The sequence below is a fragment of the Cyprinodon tularosa genome, unplaced genomic scaffold (genome assembly GCF_016077235.1).
Source record: "Cyprinodon tularosa strain WSP-4 unplaced genomic scaffold, ASM1607723v1 ctg229, whole genome shotgun sequence".
NCBI lineage: Eukaryota > Metazoa > Chordata > Actinopteri > Cyprinodontiformes > Cyprinodontidae > Cyprinodon > Cyprinodon tularosa.
Genome location: NW_024038856.1, coordinates 1,115,243 through 1,137,545, shown reverse-complemented (window position 1 = coordinate 1,137,545; position 22,303 = coordinate 1,115,243). Strand labels below are relative to the sequence as shown.

At 39.9% G+C, this 22,303-nt stretch overlaps 1 protein-coding gene across 1 annotated transcript in view; it reads right to left on the bottom strand.

Annotated features, from left to right (window-relative positions):
• Window positions 1-22,303, bottom strand: part of fgfrl1a (fibroblast growth factor receptor like 1a) — a 97,557-nt gene that overhangs the window by 51,792 nt on the left and 23,462 nt on the right. The window contains exon 2 of the mRNA XM_038286634.1: window positions 13,292-13,564. Coding sequence (XP_038142562.1) covers window positions 13,292-13,564 — 273 coding nt within the window. The remainder of the gene's footprint in view (window positions 1-13,291; window positions 13,565-22,303) is intronic.

Sequence of the window (22,303 nt, the reverse complement as noted above, 5' to 3'; positions counted from 1 at the left end):
GCTTTCCTCTTTGACTGCAAAGTTTCATTGTTTTTACAAAAATTCTTTTGCATTTGCTGTTGTGGGGTAAAATGCTTACTTCTAGCTTGCATGCATTGATCCGCATGCTAGCTTCCCTGCTATGTAGCAGCAAACCCACCTTAAAATAACAGGCTAGAGAGGGACAATATGTGTCTTAATCTCATTACATGAAAATTGACCAGAATTGCCTCTGATTTGGAAATTGTTATTTTAATTGCAAATTGTGAGTTATAATGCAAATTAACCGTCAAGCAACAGTAGGAGAAGGACACCACCCAGTAGATGATGTAAACCACAAATAGCATCAGTCAGGATCTTCTGCCGCAGCTGAGAGACAAAGTACCGACCATCACGCCACCCTGTGAGCAGATGGAGAACATCTTCCCACCAATACATGGAGAAACTAGCTTTCTTGTTTTACTTGGCTTCTTTTTTCTCCAGTGGACTTTGTAGTGAAGCCCGTGGATTATTATTATTATTATTGTTGTTATTATTATTATTATTATTATTATTATTATTATTATTGTGGCAAAAACACTTAAAATCATGAATACATTTTTCAATTAAGATCCATTAGAAAACAGTTTGCATTTTGTCAAAAGTTAACCCTGCAATTTGCTCTTAAAGCTATAGTACGGTTTCAGATGTAGCAAAGTGCTATAAAATCACAACCAGATGTCATTCAGATTCTGACAGCTAGATGGCAGCAGTTTCGGAAATTATTCTTTGTATGTGTGAAATACCCTTTAACAGGTGTGTCCCTGACCAAATGGAGTTTGTGCGGATTTCCAAATAATAACCTGAAATAGGTTGGACTTAGGAAATGTAGTCAGATCATTTTGAAGCTTCTCTTTGCTCCAATGCTCCAGTAATCTCAAACAATCCTGCTCTCTTCCCATTTTCTTCTTTTGTCTCACTCCTCCTTTGGGCTTAGAAGGTAGGTCTTAATTACCACAAAGAGGTACAATTTCATCTTACAGCAGCCAATCGTTCTTGTGGTTCTGCTTGGAGTTGGGATCGTAGCGCGCCTCTTGGCAATGTAACCAGGCCTTGAAAGACGCATTTAAGAGCCCCACTACATTTGTAAGTCATTACTCTCAGATTTTTCACTCAATGGACACAGCAATGCCAAAACACACAGGGAAGTAGAGCTGCACCTCACATTAACTGTGGCAGAGCAGCTTCGGACTCATGCTTTGCCTTAGATTTGGTGAACAGATGGTAAATTGAGTTACTGAGAAATTCCACACTGAAGCACCATTTGAGTAGAGTTTAAAAGACTTCCATCTTCACTGCAGGAACCCATTGGTAACAGAATATTTTATAAAACTTCAGTTTGGTTAATTTGCTCCACCAAGCTTTGACTGATTTATCCCACAAGAAATGAAAGACATAACCTGCCTACATTAATGTTTTGTAGAAACATTCAAGACTTTTTGAATGTTTTCTTTATTCATGTCAAAACTATAAACTTTTACTATGATACCCTGCATTATATTTAAATCACATGCGCACCCTGGACACAGTGCCCAAGCTGTGAGGCATGGTGGAAACAGCACCATGCTTTTCTTCAGCAGGGATGATGGAAAATGGATGCGATTGGAACCTGGAGGAAAATCCTGTTATAGACTGCAGAAGACCTGACACTATAGGAGCACCTACACCCTGAACATCCATTCAAACATATGTAAAACCTAAATATATGTACAGACCTGCAAAATCTGCTGCAAACCTTGTAAACAGATGTCTTCACAGATTCTGAGGCAATTCGACCTGTTAGCAACATTGCATGTGCACAAAACTGCAGATGCCCAAACTTTTTTATATTTAAAAAAAAAACCAACATGTTATACTTAATATTAGTGGTATGAATACTTTATTACAAGGCACTGTCCTAAAACTGAACCAATTTAAACATACCTCAGTGAGAGAAGCCAAGAAAAGTTCATGTTTATGGAAATTAAGCAAAACGCAAAGCCAATTAAACTCTCCTCTTAAGAGTGAGTCACCTCTGGGCCTCCGGGGAACGGCCTGCTGACTGACGGATGGAGTCCAGTATGGACAACCCGAGAACTCAGTGAGCCCAGGGTATTTAAGACCCATTAGGGATCTGTGAAAGTTTAGCTTGTTTCATAATCCATAAAAAACAAGAAGCAATACACACACACACATGCACGGCTACAAATGAGGCATGAAGGCAAATGGGAGGCAAAGAACGAGGAGCTGAAAGACGCTCGAGAGAAAAGACACAAAGTGATGACGAGGCACATAACTGAGTAATACAGCATGAACCATGAAGAAAATATGCAAGAGGTTTGGACCTAACAAAAAGAAAAAATGACAAAAAAGTAAAAGCTGAAAGTTGATGTGAAAAACAATTTTCCTCAGACCACCTCTGCAGCAGGTAAGAAACAGACCTTTGTTCTCCAGGAAAGGTCTTAGTTTCCCTGCATACGCCAAATAAAACTTCTCCTGTGACATCTCTACCAGTTAAGACAGATTTCATTTCTTCTCTGGATCTGTTATTGTCTCCAAGAACAAAAATCAAACCACTGTTCCTTTATCTCTCCCTGTCTCTACAGCCTGTCCATCTCCCCACGAATCTCTTTATTGGATGTGAAACAAGACAGAACTGGAGGATGTGGGACAGACAGCCATGAACTGAGCTCATTCATGCTGATATATCATATCAGTGTGGTGTGTGTGTGTATGTGTGAAAACAAATGCACAAATATTTCATTGTTCCCCTTGTTGATATGGAAATGCGAAAAGATACGGAAAATTATCTTTCCGTTCATCTGTGTGTTTATCCGCTCAGTGCAACAACAAGCCGGAAAAGAGCTTTTGAAACTTGACTCTGATTTTTTTCACTCCCATCTGGACCTCCATCATCGCACCATGCTCCTTGCACTCACACACACACACACACACACACACACACACACACACACACACACCAGCATGTTTACATCCCATCATTGCCACCCTGATTTCCGCAGGAACAGCTTTGTCTACGTCTCTGTCAGGGCGGCATGTCGCCTCGGCACGAAACACAACAGAACAAACCTGCTGTAGAGCGACAAAGAAAAAAATAGATGAAGAAGGGGCTTGAAAAGTATTCACACCCCTCTAATGGGGTTGGATGTGACTACCTAGGCAAATTTAAAAAGTGTGTTTTAGATGTTCTCATCTTGCTTCAATCTTATCCCCAAAAATAAAATTCAGGGAAATCAGTTTGTTTTATTGTTAACCGGAGTCCAGCTGTGTGTCATCTAACTACAGATGTTCTGGTTTTGACCTCTGAGGTTCTAAGGAGAACATTGTAGGACAACCAGCATCATGAAGATCAAGGAACCCATCAGACAGGTCAGGAAGGACGTTCTGGTTCAGTTTAAAGCAGGGTTGGCTTCTAGAACCATCTTCCAAGCTTTGATCATCTGTCAGATCATGTCATTCCCCTCACCTCTACACCAATACACTCTTTTGTTTTGGTCTGTTGCCAGAACACCAAAAAATGACTTAAAAATTGAACAAAATGAGGGAAGTTTAAACTCTATGTTCAGAATCTGAGCTATGTCCTGACTTTCAGCATCTCTGACTGTAACTCTCTACTTTGTTCTGGCCGTACGTATCTTTATCCAAAATGTCCACATCTGTTTGATATAAAAAAATACATGAGAAAACAGCTACAGTTTAACTTTGCAGAGCCAAACCACAGTATCTCTTTATCCTCTAAACTCTCAACCGAGCTTTCGTCTCCAAAATAGTTCCGATTCTGTCCCTGAGGCGAAGGAACACCAACGAGCTGGCTGGAGGCTGCAGCTCCAGGTTCTCTGCATGCCTTTTTCTACAATTAGTGAGAGAAAGAGCTAAGGGTAACCTGAGCAGGGGTCGTGTGTTTGTATGTAAGAGGGTGAGGCTGTGTGACTGACATCGGGTTATTTGAGATCATTTCAGGCTCAATGTAAGCACACATTGGTGTGTGTGTGTGAGTGTGCTTTGAGATTAAACCCTTGGCCACCTCTACATCCTCCACCAGATCAGGCACCAGACATCTCAATTAAGACCTGAGAAACCGGAGAAGTTGAACGGCGAGGAGGAATCAGGAGGGAACGGCTGATGATGTTGGTCTGAAATAGGATCTGATGTCAGAGATCCTGGTTTGGAGACAGCTGCAGTTTCACACATGCAGGAGAAAACTGGCATAAAGAGGAGCATGGGGAGCTTCCCACCCGCGCTGATATATTGGGGGGTGGGGGGTGGGGGGGGAACTCCATAACACCACCATCGGGTAGCCTGAACTGTTTAACTGCAGCATTTCAGTAGGTATTAAAGAAATCCCATTTTGATGTTATGATATGTAGATTCTGGATTGATTTTGCAACAAAAACGTAGAATTCAACAAACATAAAATCAAATGTTTATCTGCTGCAATGATGGAGTTCCTCAACTTACATTTAGCTCCAGTACACGTTTCATTATCTGCCTTAACATCATCCACATTGCAACCAAAAAACCCTAATAGCAACAGATCTTTTGTCCATTTAATCCATCAGACAGTCTAACAGATATGTTGCTCTTCTGTTTAATGTCAAAGATGCATTCTTTCTAAAACTAGGATTATTACTAACAAACACACTAAATTTTAACCCTGGGCTGACTTTAAGGCCTCCAACTTTTGTCATTTAATTTTCGATCCACAATCAGCAACACCTCTCCTCTTTCGTAACATCTGGATTTAACAACAAATTCAATTCCCTCCTTAGCAAATATCCACAAAGAAACTCAAACCGATCAGGGTTAGTTCAGAGGCAAGGAGGGAATTAAACACAAAAACAAATCTACTGAAAGTGGAAGGAAATAAATTCTGATGTAGATTTCCAGATTTTAATTGCAGAAAACGTTTTAGGTTGACTTTACTGGTGGTCCTATATATCCTGTCATTGAAAAAACACAAAGCTCCTGATAAACAAGCAGAAACATGCTGATACTATTTACTCTCACAAATATTTGCCTACGTCCACATAATACAGGAACAAACTACTGAAGGAATCTTCTAATTTGCTCTGCAGATGAAAACCAACCCTCACATAAAGCTTTTTCACCACATTAAGTCATCAAACAGCAGCGAGAGGTTCTCACATCTGTGGGGAAAAAAAAAAGGTGAACTGGAAAAATATTTATACAATTTAAACAGCAAATACTGAGCCAGCCAACCTAGAGGAGAGAAGTGCTAATAGGAACAAGGTGCTGAACATAGCTGGGTTAGAAATGGAGATTGAGGCAGCATCATCAGCAGGTATGGGCTCATTATTGGACCGAGCGAGCTGGGAATAATTTCTATGACCACACAGCAGAAGGGCAAAGATAAAAGGAGAACCACAGGTTTAGGGAGAAGTGAGCTGCAGAAACAGAAATAAAAACGTCTGTTTCAGCCATCCATCCGTGCATCCATCCATCCATCCATCCATCCATCCATCCATCCATCCATCCATCCATCCATCCATCCATCCATCCATCCATTTTAACTGTTCAACATATGATTAACAATTAGGTGTGTAATGGACAGTGATCTATTTAAAATAAATTGCCTAGATAATTCATTTTTGTAGACTATTTAAATTACTGAAAATTAATTTTCTAAATAAAGACTGTCGAACATTGTTTATGGATCTTGACTGTTTTTATTAGCAGTGTTGGTGGTTTTATATTTTGTTTTGTTTAATGGTATTTTCCTTTTGTAATGTTTAAGTTTTTTTTTTTCTTATAAGTACCTCACCGGCTGCCATAGCTAATGAGGGCAAGGCAGCTGGTAGAATCATTGTGCCAATAAATAACTTCAACTGTCAAGATGTTTGTCACCAAGAAATCAACACTTAGTGTTCCCCAGTGAAAGCAGCGAGGTATGTTATGTTTTGTTGTTTGAATTCTACATTTATTTTTTCGTATTTTAATAATGTTATATGTGACCAAGGTAACTGTGGAGACTGATGAGAATCTTCATCAAATAAAATAAAACGCTAAATTCACCCGTCAAGACTCGCTGAATAATAAAATGCTGGGAAGCTGCTACAGTGAAAACTCAAGGCTTCCGTGAGTCTGTCAGATGTTTGGAGTGGACATCGGCCCAAAGTTTGACGCTGCGTCGGAGTCAACGGCAAAATGAGGAGCCGTCTTCGAAATTTGTATCAAAAACTGAATCTGAGCAGATGGCCACTGGCGCAGTCAGAAATTGACTGATAAAACAACACAAAAAATGACATCACTTGGGTGATATTCATGAAATTAAATAAGTTTAAGGCCTGTGTTCGGTCAAATTATATGCAGAATTAATTATAAGGTAAATAAATAAAAAAGAAAAGAATAAAAAGGAAATAGAATGTTTTTTGTAACTAAAAGGACTTTCTGCTGAAGATGTGTACGCTGAAGAAAAGTCAAAAAGGACACGAGTTGGTTTCAAGTCCTCTTACAAGAAAGTTAACTGGCAAGGTAGAGCAGTACAGAGAAGCAGAGTCTACAAAACAGATAAAGGCATTTCTTAAATCTTATGCCTCCTGAAAACAAATTGCCAGAGAAGCCAGGAAGAAATTCACTCCCAGCCTTGAGAAAGTGAAACAAAACTATGAGTTTCTTCAACGTAATTTTTTAAATAGCCCAGATATTGTGCAGAAGCTAGATGGCTTTACTATACTAACAGATTCGATTGATGATCTTGTGTATAAACGCTTAGAGAGGGTATTGTTGAAGAGAAATGTAATCACAAAGTTGAGAGGAAAGGGTTCGAGAAGTCTTAAATAGAAATGAATATTAGTCTGTTTTTGGAGAAATCAAAGATGGATCAAGACCAGCTATTAGTCCCTGCTAGATGTAGACAGCAGAAGCTGGTAAAGTATTTGTTTTGTTATTTTCAAACTAGTGAGATGCTCTGAAGTCAGTATCTGGTGGCTGAACACTGAGCTGAGGTCTTTTTTCTTAACTTCTGGATGAAGAATAACCTCTGGGGCAAGCAAACGGTCCCCCCAAATCAGACAGACTGCCTGAAAGAGTGTAAATACTGCTGTCCTGTTTGAATATGACAACGGTAATATTTAGGGATGCACGATATAATCGGCCCCCTATTGATATCGGCCTGTATCGGCCTTAAAACTGAATATTGGACATCGGCCACCACACTGATATTTAACCCGATATTTGATCAGCTTCTGAGTTTCTAAAGTCTAAAAAAAAAATAAAAAATACTACTTCTTCCTCTTCCTCAAAAACTTCTTTTTTACAGACTTAAAAACTTCTAAAGACGAGGGAAAAAATATTGATACATTAAAATATCACAATATCTTCATATGCTGATATATTGCCATTTAAAAACACCATATCAATCTCTTTTACTAATAAAATATTGCTATATGTCATCGTTATGCTACGAAATCCCCCGAAAATTCACGAAATATTGCCATATTTTTATATGTTGATATATTGACGCGGTATCGATCTATTTTACTAACAAAATCTCACAAGAATTTGCAAAATATAACGATATAACAGTTTGTAACAGAACGATGAAATTTCACGAGGTTTTGAAAGTAAAATAGATCGATACCGCATTTTAAAAAATCTATTTGATATCAGCATATGAAAATATATTTGAGTATAGTATTTTTCAAAGTGTCAGAAATGGATAACAAAACTGCTATTTTCAATGACTACTTATTTTTGTCCAGCTTTAACATCAGTATCGATATCGGTTATGGGCTACATGAGTTTTAAAATATCGGCATATCGGATATCGGCCCAAATCCCAATATCGTGCATCCCTAGTAATATTCATGACAACATCAAGAAATCCTGAAGGAAAAAACTAGGGCTGCAACAACGAATCGATAAAATCGATAAAAATCGACTTTTAAAAGCGTTGGCAATGAATTTCATCATCGATTAGTTGTGTCGCGCGATTAATGCGTCATCCGCCGCTGTCGTCATCACATCCACTTGACTGAAACGGGGAAAAAAAATAAATACGGCAGCGCCGCAGGTGCAGTGTTGCCAACTCAGCGACTTTGTCGCTATATTTAGCGACTTTTCAGACCCCTCCAGCGACTATTTAAAAAAAAAGCGACTAGCAACAAATCTGGCGAGTTTTTACGGTGTCACTGCCGGCTTTTGGAGACTCTTACGTGAAAGCATGTATCGTTCCTCCAGCGGCAGCTGCTGCAGTGGGGCGCCTCCCCCATCCCAACCCCGTCCAGACTGCAAATGAAGCGCACATGCGCCGGGATTGACGGCGCAAATTGAAAACAAAACACGTTAGAGCCTTCGATGGCAGTGAAGAGAGCTGATCAGCAGGGTGAGCGACCATGTTTGTTTGTTTTAAAGTGGGGAAACGTAACGTTAGTTTCTCAGGTAGCTCATCTGATACTTTCCTTACCTTGTTAGTAGGTTACAGACAGTGATAAGGTTGGCTACTTATTTTACTTTTAATTTCATTTGAATTAGCTTAAGCAGCGTTTATATTTTCTTTATAAATAAATTAACTTGCAAATTATGAGGGCAAGGCTTTTAAAGTTGAAATCTTCTGGCAAAGATAAAGTAAAGAAGATCCTGCAATTTATGGAAGTAAAGCAGAATAAAATCCAGCAAGATCAGTAATATGTCAATTAATTATATGCCACATTCCCATGTAAATATCTGTCTTTGGAGGATGTGTTTTTTAGCACCCCTAGTTCTCTCATTTTTATTCCAAATACAATTTATAATTTGAATCACAGGGCTATTTTTATCTCTATGGTTAAGTATTTTTTCAAGTAGCAACTTTAACTGCTATACTTTCCTGGCTTAAAAGGCTGAACTCTTCTAGTCTAAAAAAAACTCATTTGTTGAAATGGGGGGGCCTGTTGTTTGAACCTCTTAGGGGCTTTTAAAAACAAAAATGCCTGTATTTTTTTGCACTTTATGAAACAAAGTACCCTATATTTTGTGGATATACAGCTACATTTCTCATGTAAGTTTGCGTAGTTTTAACACAAACATTTATTTTTCATATTGCAACAGTACAGTTAATGAGCAACCTGTACTTGTGTGCTTGTTTGTATTGTCTAAAAAGTTTATTTTGGAATAAAGAAGTTAATGTAAAAAATATTTTTTGTCCGATTCATCGATTTATTGAAAAAATAATCGGCCGATTCATCGATTTTTAAAATAATCGTTAGTTGCAGCCCAAGAACACATTCCATAAAAACATTCATAAAATACAGATGTGGTAGTTAGATAAAAGCAATAAACTCAATAAATGTATTAAAACCAGTTAGCCTAGAACTTTAGGTCCTTATCAGGCATCAAAATCCTTATTAACCCATTTAGGCCGGGAAAGCATTACCGCATTTCTACCATTCAAGCCGGGGGCGCTGTTGCGTAATTCTACCATTGACGCCGGGAGAGCATATAAGTCAAGCAAGAAGAAAGAAGTTTTTTTCAAGCAAACATGGAGGAGTTTGACAGAGAAGAGATGTCGGAAGGCAGTGATTTTGAGGAGTGTGTCGGCTTTGATGACGGTATAGATGAAAATGATGACTTTGAACGCGCTGAACCAATCGAACTACCACCGCAATGCACGGAGTGTTTTCAACCGCACACCTGGAGTGAAAGTTGATTTGCCCGCAGACACCACACCGCTGCAGGCATTTGAGCATATTTTTAATGAAGAACTTTGGATGCATCTTGTTACCGAGACGAATAGGTACAGTGACCAAACAAACCAAACTCCAACAAGAGCAAAGATGGCAAAGTGGTCACCCGTGACTGTGACGGAGATGAAGACATTTATTGGGCTGTGTATGGGCATAGGACTTCTTGTGTTGCCAGTACGAAGAGATTATTGGCGACAGAGTAAACCTCTCTTCAGGACGCAGTTCCCCCAAAATATGTCCCGGGACAGATTTGTGGCCATCTGGAGGTAAGTTGTATGCAATTTATAACACAGACATATGCATTATTATGCATAATAATACTGTTAATAAGTAATCATCAGATAGTTATTTATGTAATGTTTGTTCTTTATTTTAAAAACGTTTTATATTGCACATTCTCAATGAAGACATGATCACATATGGAAAAAATAAAGGTTGAATTTTTTATTTTTTTATTACTGCCTTTCACTTTTTTTTTTTGGAAGAATTTCAAAGATAAAATATATTTTGAGTTCTATCTGCTACAGAAGCTGAGATATCAATAATTTACTAGGCGTTGACACAGTTGCTGAATTTACAGAAAAACTTCAGGTTTTAGGGGTATTTTTTAAAATCGGCCATAGGTTTTTAAGGTGTTTTTTCCAGGCGTTTTAGGCCTAAATGGGTTAAACAAAGATAATTCAATAAAACAATCAAGATGAGGCTCCTTCTCCTAAACTGAAGTGAATTTCTTGTCGAAACCATCTGGCATTAGGTGAATTTTAAAAATGAATAAGACCAAACTGGATCTGTACCCCATCATCGTCTCTGAAGAAGCTGCTGAGGTACTAGCAGTCTTGTTGGACGCTTGTTTTAAGCTTATGACAGAGAACTGTAACTAATAAATGTTGGCCAAAAGGCTGAGACATGATGTCCCACCGTCCCTGAGATGGTTTCTTTATCAACACACCGTTGGGAGCAGAAGAAAACTGGTTCAATAAATGTGTTGCTCAATTCAGGGCTGGCCGCAGGGAGAAACGATTCGCCCGTGTGCATTTGCTTCAGTGGTTGCGTGCACATGTGAAGTGAATGAAAAGAAACAGTGAATGAGAGCAATGGGTGAGGGTGGGGAGCAGCTGCCTGCCTGGATGACCTCAGTAGCAGCTGTTGTACCCCTCCCTACACCCGCCTGCCCTCTGTATGCCAGCTCGTCTTTGTAGTTCAGTTCATGAATCACATACCAATACTGATTACTGCGGAGCATGAAAGCCGATCATCTGCTGGCATTAGGCCAGTTTGAGGTTCTCTTCTCTTAATTGTTTACATTTAAATCATCTTAATCACAGATCGTGGTTTCATCTAAGATACCCATGATCAGGACTCGCCCTTGGAAAGCACTGAGCAGAGATCCTGCACAGCCTTTACAACATAAAGTTAAAGAACATCCGTTTGTACGTCGGAGCATTTTACTTCAGCTACGGTGTTTGAAGTGCCGCAGCAGAGCAGGGGGAGATGCCTCAGTCAGATTCTGGGGGACACTCTGAACCTCTAATCTCTCTGCTGGCATCCGCACTAACTGACTGAAACCTGACACACACAAAGCCTATCCACAAACATTCAGACACACTCTGATGTGTGCAACGGTCCACTGACACAATGTCCTTCTGCAGGTATTTTGTTTACATGGACAAGGGTTGAGGGAAGCGGCTATTTAAGGCGGGTACGGAAAAGAAAACACACCTGTGCAAGAGCTGCTGACAGGGTCACGGTAAAAGATCTCGGAAGAAGAAATGAGACAGTATGGGAACGAACCGACAGACGGTGGGAAATAAGCTGGACATTTACTGTGTAGCAAGAAGTGTTAAAACATGACCGTCTCTATGTCATGAAAATGTTTACATCAGATTAATCATGATTAATCCATTATTGAAATAATCGTCAACTAATTTAGTAATCGATTAATTGCTAACTGGAGTATAGAGACTGTAAAACATGCCTTTAGCTAACAGAGAAACCGACTTAGAACAGCAATTATACCAAGATTGAAAAGAAATAAATCAACATTTTTCATTTCACCTGTCAATATGCTCTATCCATAAATCCTTAAGTGGAAAAGTTTGAGTTTCACCTGGTTTAAATTTGTATTAAAGAACCTTTGGCTATCTGATTACTAATCAATTAAGCAAATAAATTATCGACAGATTAATCGATTTGCAAAATAATCCATTGTTGCAGCCCTAGCCCACAGTTAGGCCAGTTCAGCATCGGAAACCACTAAGTCTGGTGTGAGGAGACCCAACCAGAATAAAATCTTCACAAACTGTTAGGTAAACCGAAATCTGCAGCTGCACATGTTTTCTAAAGGAAGGTTTGATGGTCTGACGGGACACGGATTGAGCCGTTGACCAGAGCTTCTGGTGCTTTGCAATGATACCAGGTGTGTGGAAGGGACCCAAGTGGAAGTTATAACACCATGATTTATGGCGAGAAGTCAGAATTTGATGATTGGCCACTCCCAGATGCTTTGATGCAGCAAAATATTTTGATCCCCATTGCCTTAAGTCTATGCTGAGTCAATTTCAAGTCTGTAACCCTGTGAGGTGTTTGCTTAGATAAGACACCAGCAAATGAGAGAAACTGGCACCATGGCTCAAAAATGGCTGACCTTTCATGGGGTATGGATCATGAGATTTTTTTTGTAGGTCCTGGTGTCGGTGCATTTGGGTTGAGGCTGCCGGCTTTTGTTTCTTCTAGGGGGCGCTGTAGAGAAATTAAGCCAAACCCACCACATATTGGCCTGACTTCCAGTGTGAAGTTGAACTAGGATTATTCATATAGATTTTGGTGCGGATTCAAAAATGTTGGTGGAAATAAGGACCAAACGTGTGGTCAAGGCGTAAGGCTGCACTTGGCCATGCCTCTACCTGAACACCCTTCAACAAACACTCTGTGATAGAGATAAGTTAGACCAAGATGCTATCTGTCATCTGACAGTTTCAATAAGGTCAAAAGGGCCAAAGAGGGAAGTAAAAAGTGATTTACTTCAGTCTAGGGGTGGGGCATGCATGATGTCATCATTTAACCAGACAGTAAATTGGGAATAAGAAGGGGATACAGACTACTAGCTCTGGTTCTATTTGGGTTTTCCTTGTAAAAGTTAATGCATTTCAAATATGCCACCTTCAGTTTCTGGCCACGCCCCTTCGACATAATCAAAAACTCTTTCAATTTCACGTGCCTTAAATGCATAAAGACCAGGTTTAAAGCCCAAATGTCAAAATCTGTAGGAAATTAAAGTTTGACGTGGGTAAAAGAAAAATAGAACTATCTAATTTTAGGGGAGCTCTAGAGCCGTTCGGACATGCCCATTTTAAAATGCCTTAAAACTCTTAAAATTCACATGGAGGACAATTAAGGGCAACTTTGATGAGTTTTTATAAAAGTTTAGGCCTTCCAATGGGCATGTCTTTTTGGAAGAAAAAAATAAACATTCAAATTGGATTAGGCCTTTGCAGCGCTTTGCTGCTTGGGCCTAATACATATATTTATTCTGTTATGTTTGATAATCATTGGATATATGATTGGTAAGCAACTTCTTAGAAGTCACCTACCTATGACAATCAGGGTGTAGTTAATGTTGGCGCTGCCAAACCCATTGATAGCCCTACAGATGTAGGTGCCTGCATCGTCCGTCTCCACTTCCTTTATGCGAAGGCTGTGCTGCAACACCTTGAACCGGGTCCAGCCACCGTTGATATTTCGACCGTCTTTGGACCAGATCATGATGGGGAGCGGGTCTCCTTCCACAGGGCAAGGCAGCTTGGCTGTGCGACCCAGTCGGACACTCTGACGAGGGTTCACCTTCTCTGAAACCTTGGGAGGACCTGAGGCACAGAAAAAAGGAAGATGATAATGCCAGTTGGTTTTATTCTGCAGGATGTTTATTCCCTGCAGATCAGTGAAGATTTGGTCTATAATGCATTTTTTTCTTGGGTAGATATGATTTTTGTTTGCACTCAGATCTAAACACAAACAGATAAACACTTTACTTTCAAAAGTAATCACACCCTTTGACCAAATGCTAACTCTTGTACATGCTAACTCACTGTTTTTCAACAGATTCATTGTAACGGAGCATCACAGACTTCTGCATTATTGGGCAGCAGAAGGAAAATAAAACAATGTTTCTTTGGCTTTCTTTCTCCAAATAAAAAGCAATGTTGCGTAAAATGTCCTGGAGTAAATATTCAACACTAAAGTACACCTCTTAAAAAGACAATTAAAACTGAATGTTTTTCCATGTTGCTTTTTTTTTTTTTTTTTAACTGGACAGATCCTAATGTGGTCCAGATCCTTTCTAAACTGCCTTTTCTTTAAACTTTGCAATAAAACTAAACATGCCATCCAGCATGCCAAGAAAGGTAGTTTTCAGTCAGAATAATCTTGTTTGTATTTAAATAGTAGCCATCACAAATGTGAGAGTATGCTATTGTTTTTTGCATATCAGTGATGAATTAACTTTGTAACTTGCAAATATTAAAGTCCATTAATTCTTCAAGATTAAACCAGAGAGAATGCCTTCAAACCTGGTTTGATTTTCCTCTGTTTCTAATAAGTTCTTGATATTCTTTCAAAAAAGGACAAAGATAGCTCCCAGTAGGAGGAAACCCGAGGAGTTGATTTTATAATGGACGGAGATGACATGCTGAGGTATAAAATCAAGTGTGACCTTGACCGCTCAGTAGCCAGACTTCTGTGGAACAGTACACTGCAAAAACAAATGGAGGGAGTGAAGTGGAAAGGTGGGAGGAAATGATGGAGGGAAGAAAAAATGATACAGGGAGAGAAGAGGTAAAAGATTAAACATGAAGGCAGTGAAGGGAGGGATAAAGATACAGCCTGGTGGTGAAGGAAAGCCCTAAAAGGGACAAACAGGAAGAAGGCAGTTTGTAGGAGTGAACCTGTCTCAATACCTGCTGTATCATTCACTTAGACCCTTTATTACCTCTTAGGCTGAAACAATACTGTGCAAACAAAGCAGGAATGTTCCCACAGGTCACCATATGGCAAATAATGTCCTGAAAACAACCAAACAAACAGCAAGTAAAGGAAAATCCTCCCTACAGGTTCCATTCTATGGGTTCATGACCTGCAGGACGTGACCTGGACAACCTGACCTGGGCTAACAATGTGGCTGATAGAGGTTTATCAGGCATGATACATGTGGCCTGATACACTGTGGAAATATTCCTTCAACCAAAGAACAAAGAAGCCTCCACATATGAAGGCTTTACCTCTGGAGTTTCTCTACCTATATTCTTCTCTTTCAATTTAGAAAACCAGCAGGACTAGGTAGGAGTTATCCCCATGTTTGCCATAAGTACTGATGGCATAGCAGCAGAAGAAGATGCTTTACGCTCTGCATGCCTATGGTAACAGGTCATATTCCAATTGACGATCAGGAATCATGTAATACAAAAATAAAATCCTGACTAATACCTGGTGTTTAAATATGTCACTGTCACACTACCGTTCACATCAATTCCATTTCCTCTGATTCATCTGTCACTCAAAAAGCACAACCAAGAAAGGATGTAGCATTTAGAAAGCCTCCGTTGCAGTTTATGAACGTTTTATCTTGCTTTTATGCTGGTTATATTACAGTAAGTTTGAAGTTATTGACCATAACATTCTTTTTTAAGTCCATTGTACATCCATGACTGTAAAATGATAACAAGATCAAATACAAAAAGGAGCTAACATAAAGCCTCTGTGCTTTATGTTAGCTTTGATAGGAAATGCATTCTTATATCCTCATTTGTACAAAGATTTTAGATCAAAGTTTCTGCGAAAATGTAGAAATATGAACAATAAATCTGAGAGCCCCCGATAAGTCCCCCCCCCCCCTTGCAGTTTTTATAAAGCTGTTTATAAAAACTGCAAAGGAATTTTGAACCTGCTCTACTTTGATTGACTTTCATTTAAACACATTGGACAGTTGTTTAAGGCTACCGCTATAGAGAGCCCTTTCATTCAAAATTAGTTAGATAAATGCAGATAGTGATTATTAATATTAAGTATTCCATAACAAGAATAAATCTTTCCGTGAATGAAAACAAAATCTCAAAACAATATTTTCAGCTTTTTTTCGTCTTTTGTTTTTACTTTACGACTCATCCATTTTTTTTTATAAATGTATTTGTTTATAGCACCCTGATGTGATTCAAGTTAATGTAGCCTACAGCCTACTTCATGTCGTCAGACAGGTGCCGTTTAAGTGTTTTCTTGATATTACAGGTCAGGCAGTAACGACTTTCCCTATCTTCAGCACGCACAAGAGATGAAGGCATCTGATTTCAAGTCAGCTGTCTCGGCCTGTTCAGGGTCCGACTGCAGCTGGTAAGTCTTCGTTTGGCTGAGCGGGACACCGACTCCAGTAGGATCCAGCCACAGTGGGACAACTGGTTCATGGATGAATCCACAAAGGCTGCTGGATGGCAGAAGAAAGCAAAAGGACAACATCTGTCTGCTGCAGACAAGGAGCCCAGATTCTATCTACAGGAAAAAGGCATTCAGCAGGCAGGAAGGCGAGATGTTTTAGTGGTTCTTCTCAAAGACAGTTTGCTGTGGATTCTCTCTACACTTCTACAAACCGTTCGAATGAGATGAAATCTTTATCGATAAACAGTCATATTCACATAGAATGTTCTGCCACCTGAAGGAAGGAGAGGTAAGGGGTCAAACAACTGATAAGATGTTTTCAGCTGAAGAACAAAGCAACAGGTTACTCGTCAGGCTGAGCCCACATATGCTGAAGCTCATCCCTGCAGTAATAACCAGCTGTAGGGAGTGGCTACACTTAGACGTTTTGAAAAACGTCCCACAGTTGGATCCAGTGGATCATAGCTGACTCAAACTGAAGAGTTTCTCAAAGCATTTAAAGGCACTAAAAATTCTATAAATGTGATTGTTTAGTAACCTGACTCCGCCAGATGGATTTGCTCCGCATATCCATCTAGAAACCTTCGGTTGAAGTAATTTTGGGAAGGGGCGAAAATACTGGTTAGCTGATTGGCCTATGTTGGTGATAGACGGGCCAAATAAACCAATCAGATCAACAAAGCATATGACGTAACAGAGCGACGACTAAGAGGAGCCAATTGATAGATCAAACTCTTGCCGAAACCAGTCGGGAGAAGAGAAAAAACATCTTTTCCTCTGAGAGAAGCCTCCAGAGCAGTGTTTTGCTCTTCTTTTAGTGAAGAAATACTCCAATAAAACTTGCTCGATAGCCACGCTAACGCTAGTTTCTCGTTGCGTCACACCTCAACCCGCCTCAAAGCCAACGCTGATTGGACGTTCGTTTGGTGAACGGCTCCAAATTTTCTTCAACGGGGAGAGTCTCCAGACTGATTAGCGGGTGAAATCTTGAAAGCTTGCGAGATCAGGATGATCTCATGAGGCTAATTGTTTAGTGCTTCACCTTCCCTCCGCTTCCTGTGCTTTTTATTAGGTTAGCTATGTTGAGGCACTGTACCATCTCTCATTCTTACTCTTAACTTCTATATTTTGCTGTTGTGTTTATCTGCATTTTCTAACTTGCCATTTTCTTCCTGGAATGTCTGAAATTTCCCACTGAGGGACAATAAATGACATTTCAACTTTCAGGCTCCAAATATGTTATTTTTTCTCTCTTCTCCCTTAGACTGAACTCATATTTTCCTGCTCTCTTTCTACTCCCATGCTACCTCCTTTACCCCCTCCTCCTCCTCACCCTTTTCACCTCTCCATGCCTCCATTGCTCATATTCTTTCACCGCTCTCATTCACACCATCTTCTGCCAGCACAAAAAGGGATTTACTCGTCTCCCGCCCTTTAGAGATCAGCTCACACTCAGGTTCCTCCTCTGGGCCCAGGAGAAGAACCTCCAGCTGAACTACATCTTCCTTCTTCACCTCCTCACCCTTTCTCCTCTAACTTGCTCCTCCTAAAGATGGAAAAGCTGAGCAACTTGTCATCTAAAGAAGATACTGTATAGTTTAGCCTTTTATTCTAAAGCATTTCCTGCAGCATTCACTAAATTTCATGGATTATGTTAACTAAATTCTAACTCTTTCTCTAAATTTTTGCTGGGAGCAAAAACCTAAAACAGTACCAATGTTTGCAGACCAGCAGGCAATTCGATCAATTGACATTATTTATTATTGTTGTTGCACCTTTGCATATTTCATGTTTCTGAATTAAACTTTCTTTAGAGGGATAGTTTAGACATTATTCACCAAAGTGGTATATTTCCAAATGACAGAGAATAAAGAGGTTTAACTTTAAATTTTTGTATCTCTGCAAAAAATACATCTTGATTTCAAACCGCACTGCTCCTGCAGAGAAAAGGCCTCCCGCTCAGAGCTGCAAAAACTCCACCTTGGCCAAAAGAGACGATTTGTGGGCCAAATAAAGAAGAAATGTGCTCTTTCTCCCAAAAATGACAAAAACGTGGTTGCACTAGCAACAAGCTGTTTGATTAATTAGACTTTACCTGAAAGTTTCTGCTCATAAAACATCAGCTCCTTTCTTTTCAGCTCTTTTGTTCTCCGGATAAAATTCTGTTTGTCTCTCATAGATTTATTGATCAGAAGTTTCTAAAAAGCAAAGAGCTCCAGCAGAACCTGAGCTTTTTATATTATCATCCCCCTCATCTTTAGCTCCCTCCACAGGTTCTACATGAAATTCAAGTCAGAACCCAGGCAGGACTGCCCCAAATCATTTAGGCTACATTCACACTGCAAGCCTTGATGCTCAATTTCGTTTTTTTTTTGTGAAATCCGATTTTTTTGCATTGCGGTTCATATTTCCAAATATATGCAAATTGTATGTGATCTCCTGTGTGAACTGCATTCATACAACGCAACTGTCCCGCATGGGCATTAGAGGATGCAATGACATCACAGGCCTGCGTGCTCTGTGTTTATGGAAATAAACATGGATGGTATTGCCGAAGCGCGTCTAGCAATCTTTCCCAAACATAAAAACACAATATTTTCACAATCTCACTTCCCAGAGGAAATGATTGCAAAAGCTATTATTTGAAAGCAATAAATACAATCTGTCATTTTTATTATGAAACTTCAGTGCAAAAAATAAATATATATTTTTTAGATGTTTAAGTAATATTGCCCAGCTCCACTAGAACATGGCCCAGAACAACAGAGCAATGCTCATTGGTCCATTCAAATGAAACATAAAGGGTTTGACGCACGGCAGGCATTGCTTTCTTTACATTCATTTCCTAAAGAAGATGCACAATGAAACGGCAATCTCTTGCCCTACTCAACCCTAGTATTCCCACACAAAAAAGTTACAAGGGGTTGAATGGCACTTAAACAAATCAGGGGATTTTATTGACTGATCATAAATTAAAGCAGTCTGCAGCCCCTTCCATCATGGAGGTAAATGTCATTTTAGCTGCGTCTGATTTTCCTCTATTATTTCAGTCAGTTCTTCATGAACCTCCCATTTATTACCTTTTCTGTCACTGATTGCTTTGAAAAAAATGTAAATCCCTCCAGTTTCATGGTCACAAGCGACCCGACAGAATTCGCAAGCCCTTCTGTTGCTATCAAGTCACAAGGTTTCAGAGCAGTGGTGTTGACAGCCATTTTATAATCCCATAAACCATGTCCACCTTTAATGTTTTGACCAATGACATCTGTAAGATACCATCATCAATATCCTAGACACCAAACAAGAAAAAGAAAAAAAAAAACTTCTTTCTAGATGACTTCCAAACCGGGAAGGCAAGTTTTGGCTTTAGACTGATTATTTTAGTACATACTCTAGCTAGCTCAATATCTTAGAGGAACCTCCTCCATGGGTTCTGGGGTCCCTATTGAACTCTATGATGTCATTTCTCTGGTTGCCAGAAAAAATAAAAACTGTTTTGCATCGGGTCTTTAGCAGAGTAATCATCTTATAAAAGCAAATCAGGACATGATAGCATAATTTAAAATTTCTGCAAACAAAGATTATAGCTCTTTTGGAGGCGTTACTCTTTGGCTGCGATGGTTCTGCAGAGCCCGGCACATTGTTGCTGTTGGCAGGAAGGCAAGGATGGAGCGAGATGGGAGAGCCGAGGAATGCTTTTGATGGAGTGAACCAAACAGCAGGACATAGCTGTGTTATACCCTGGAAGCTAGAGAAGGTGGGTCTTGGACATTCTTCTCATACAGATGAATCTCTATTATGGTTTCTTATCTAAAGCAATTTAAATAAAGTCTGGACACTCTGTGGAAACCTTCTACTTTATCAGTTTGGCAGGTTGCCAGCATTATCATCAATGGAAAGTAATCTCCAAAGACAGAGGAGCATTATGTCTGCTGACCGAGGTTGAAGTTTCCTCAAACGTTTGTTCTGTTTTTATCCATTAAACTACTTATGAGCTGCAGTTGGTTTCTTTAGAGAACTGACACTTTAAAAACCTCGTTTATGGACCCTAAGGCGCAAGAAGCGAAGTGATGGACGGGGACGTATCCGTCCTCCTCAAATAGCCCCACACTCTCACTCTCTCATGGATACCAAAACACTGTCTTGTTCTGACCCCTCTTCCAGTCTATCAGTAGGTCAACTGCTGCTTGTTAATCCAACCTGACAGTTTACATTGGGCCTGAGGCTGTTACCACACTGAAGGCCTGCTGAACACCCCCCCGCACACACACACACACACATTAGACCACACAATTGTCTCTTTTTTTCCCGTACTTCTCAAACACACGCAGAGAAGAAAAATACACAGTGGCTAGAAAAACTCAGAGGAATCTGCTGAGTGGTTGTTTCTGCAAACTGATCCCTGCAGAGGCTCATGCTGCCGTGCACTAAAAACATTCACATGCATGCAAACCTTTTTTTAATCTTATTTCAGTAAGATGTTTGGAGAGAAATGTGAGTATTTCTTTTGTTGTTTTAGCTCTTTGAGTCCCGCCCTCTGCCTCTCTGAGTTTGTGTCACTACAGCAGCTGTAATTGCTGGTTTTATTGTTAGAAGCTTCTTTTCTCCTCTTTGCTGCACCTGTCTGTTTCTCCCTGAATGAAAAAAAAAACCTTGACAACCAGGAACAAGAAAGAAACAAAGCTGACGAGATGAAGAAACTTACCAAACAAGTTCCTTGTCATAAAGAAGCTCAGATATACAAGAGGAGTTTCCTTTTAAAAAATTCTCCAAAAATAGGGTTAAAATAATGAGTCACACAGCATCATAAGGACCAGAGAAATGTCAGGAATGTCTGAAGTATTGATTTCCTGACCAGAACAACACAGTTTCTGATCGAGCACCAAACTCAAGCCATTTAAACTTCATCTTCACTACAGGTCCAATTGGTGAGGTTCCCCCTCAAGCACTAACATGCAACAAAGCAACAGAATGTTCTTGGATTTTAAAGGGAATATTTAATAAAGTAGCTTCCAACAGTGTGCCGGATTTTCTTTTTCTTGTTAAACTTTGACTGTTAAACAGGGAACAGTCGGATATTTTAGCTCATAGAACCACTTCAACTACACCTAGAAACTTTGTCTCTCATTTAAACAGAATACTTCCCAAAGTAACTGATTTACTGTAACTATTTCCACACATCCTTTCCTTATAATCTTTAGGACATTCTAGTTTTTTATGTGACAGACCAACACAAAACATTAAAGGATGTTTCAAATTAAAACGTTGAGTGTGGATTAATGTATCCAAACTCATTCCAATTAATCATCTCTGAGTAGCTTTTCCAGGGCATGATTCTACCCCCACCATGTTTCAGCCTGGATGTGGTCTGTTCAAGGTGATGCAGTATTAGTTTGCTCCCACAGATGTCAAAAAGGTTTGGTTGTGGTCTTATGTGGGTAGAGCACATACTTCCACAGGTTTGCTGTGGCGTCTACATGCTGTGAGAAAGTGCAAATAAACCTTCTTTCGGCTTTACTGGACTTCTTACTAGGACTGGGAAATTAATTGCATTTGCATAATAATAATAATTATTATAATAATTATAATAATAATGGGCTGCTCAGTGGAACAGTGGGTAGCACTGCTGCCTTGCAGCAAGAAGGTCCCAGGTTCGATTTTCGTCCCAGAGTCTTTCTGCATGGAGTTTGCATGTTCTCCCTGAGCATGCATGGGTTCTCTCCAGTTACTCCGGCCTCCTTCCTCTGTCCATAAACATGACTGTCAGGTTAATTGGCTTCCCTTAAATCCCCTAAGTGTAACAGTGTGCGTGAATGATTGTTTGTCCTGTTTGTCTCTGTGTTGCCCTGCGATGGACTGGCGACCTGTCCAGGGTGACCCCGCCTCGTGCCCGTAGACACCTAAGATAGGCACCAGCACCCCTCATGACTCCAGCAGGGATAAGTGTGACGGAAAATGGATGAATGGATAATAATGATAACTTAACTTTATTAAGTTCACTTCTGCATCTTAACCCATCCACTTGGGGAGAAGTGGGCTGCCATTGTGCAGCACCTGGGGAGCAATCAGGGGTTAAAGGGCCTTGATCAGGGACTCAGAGTGGATTGAACTGGGTACCTGCAACCTTCTCGGGGCATAACCACACTGCTCTAACCACTAGGCCAAGACACCCCGCCTCCTAG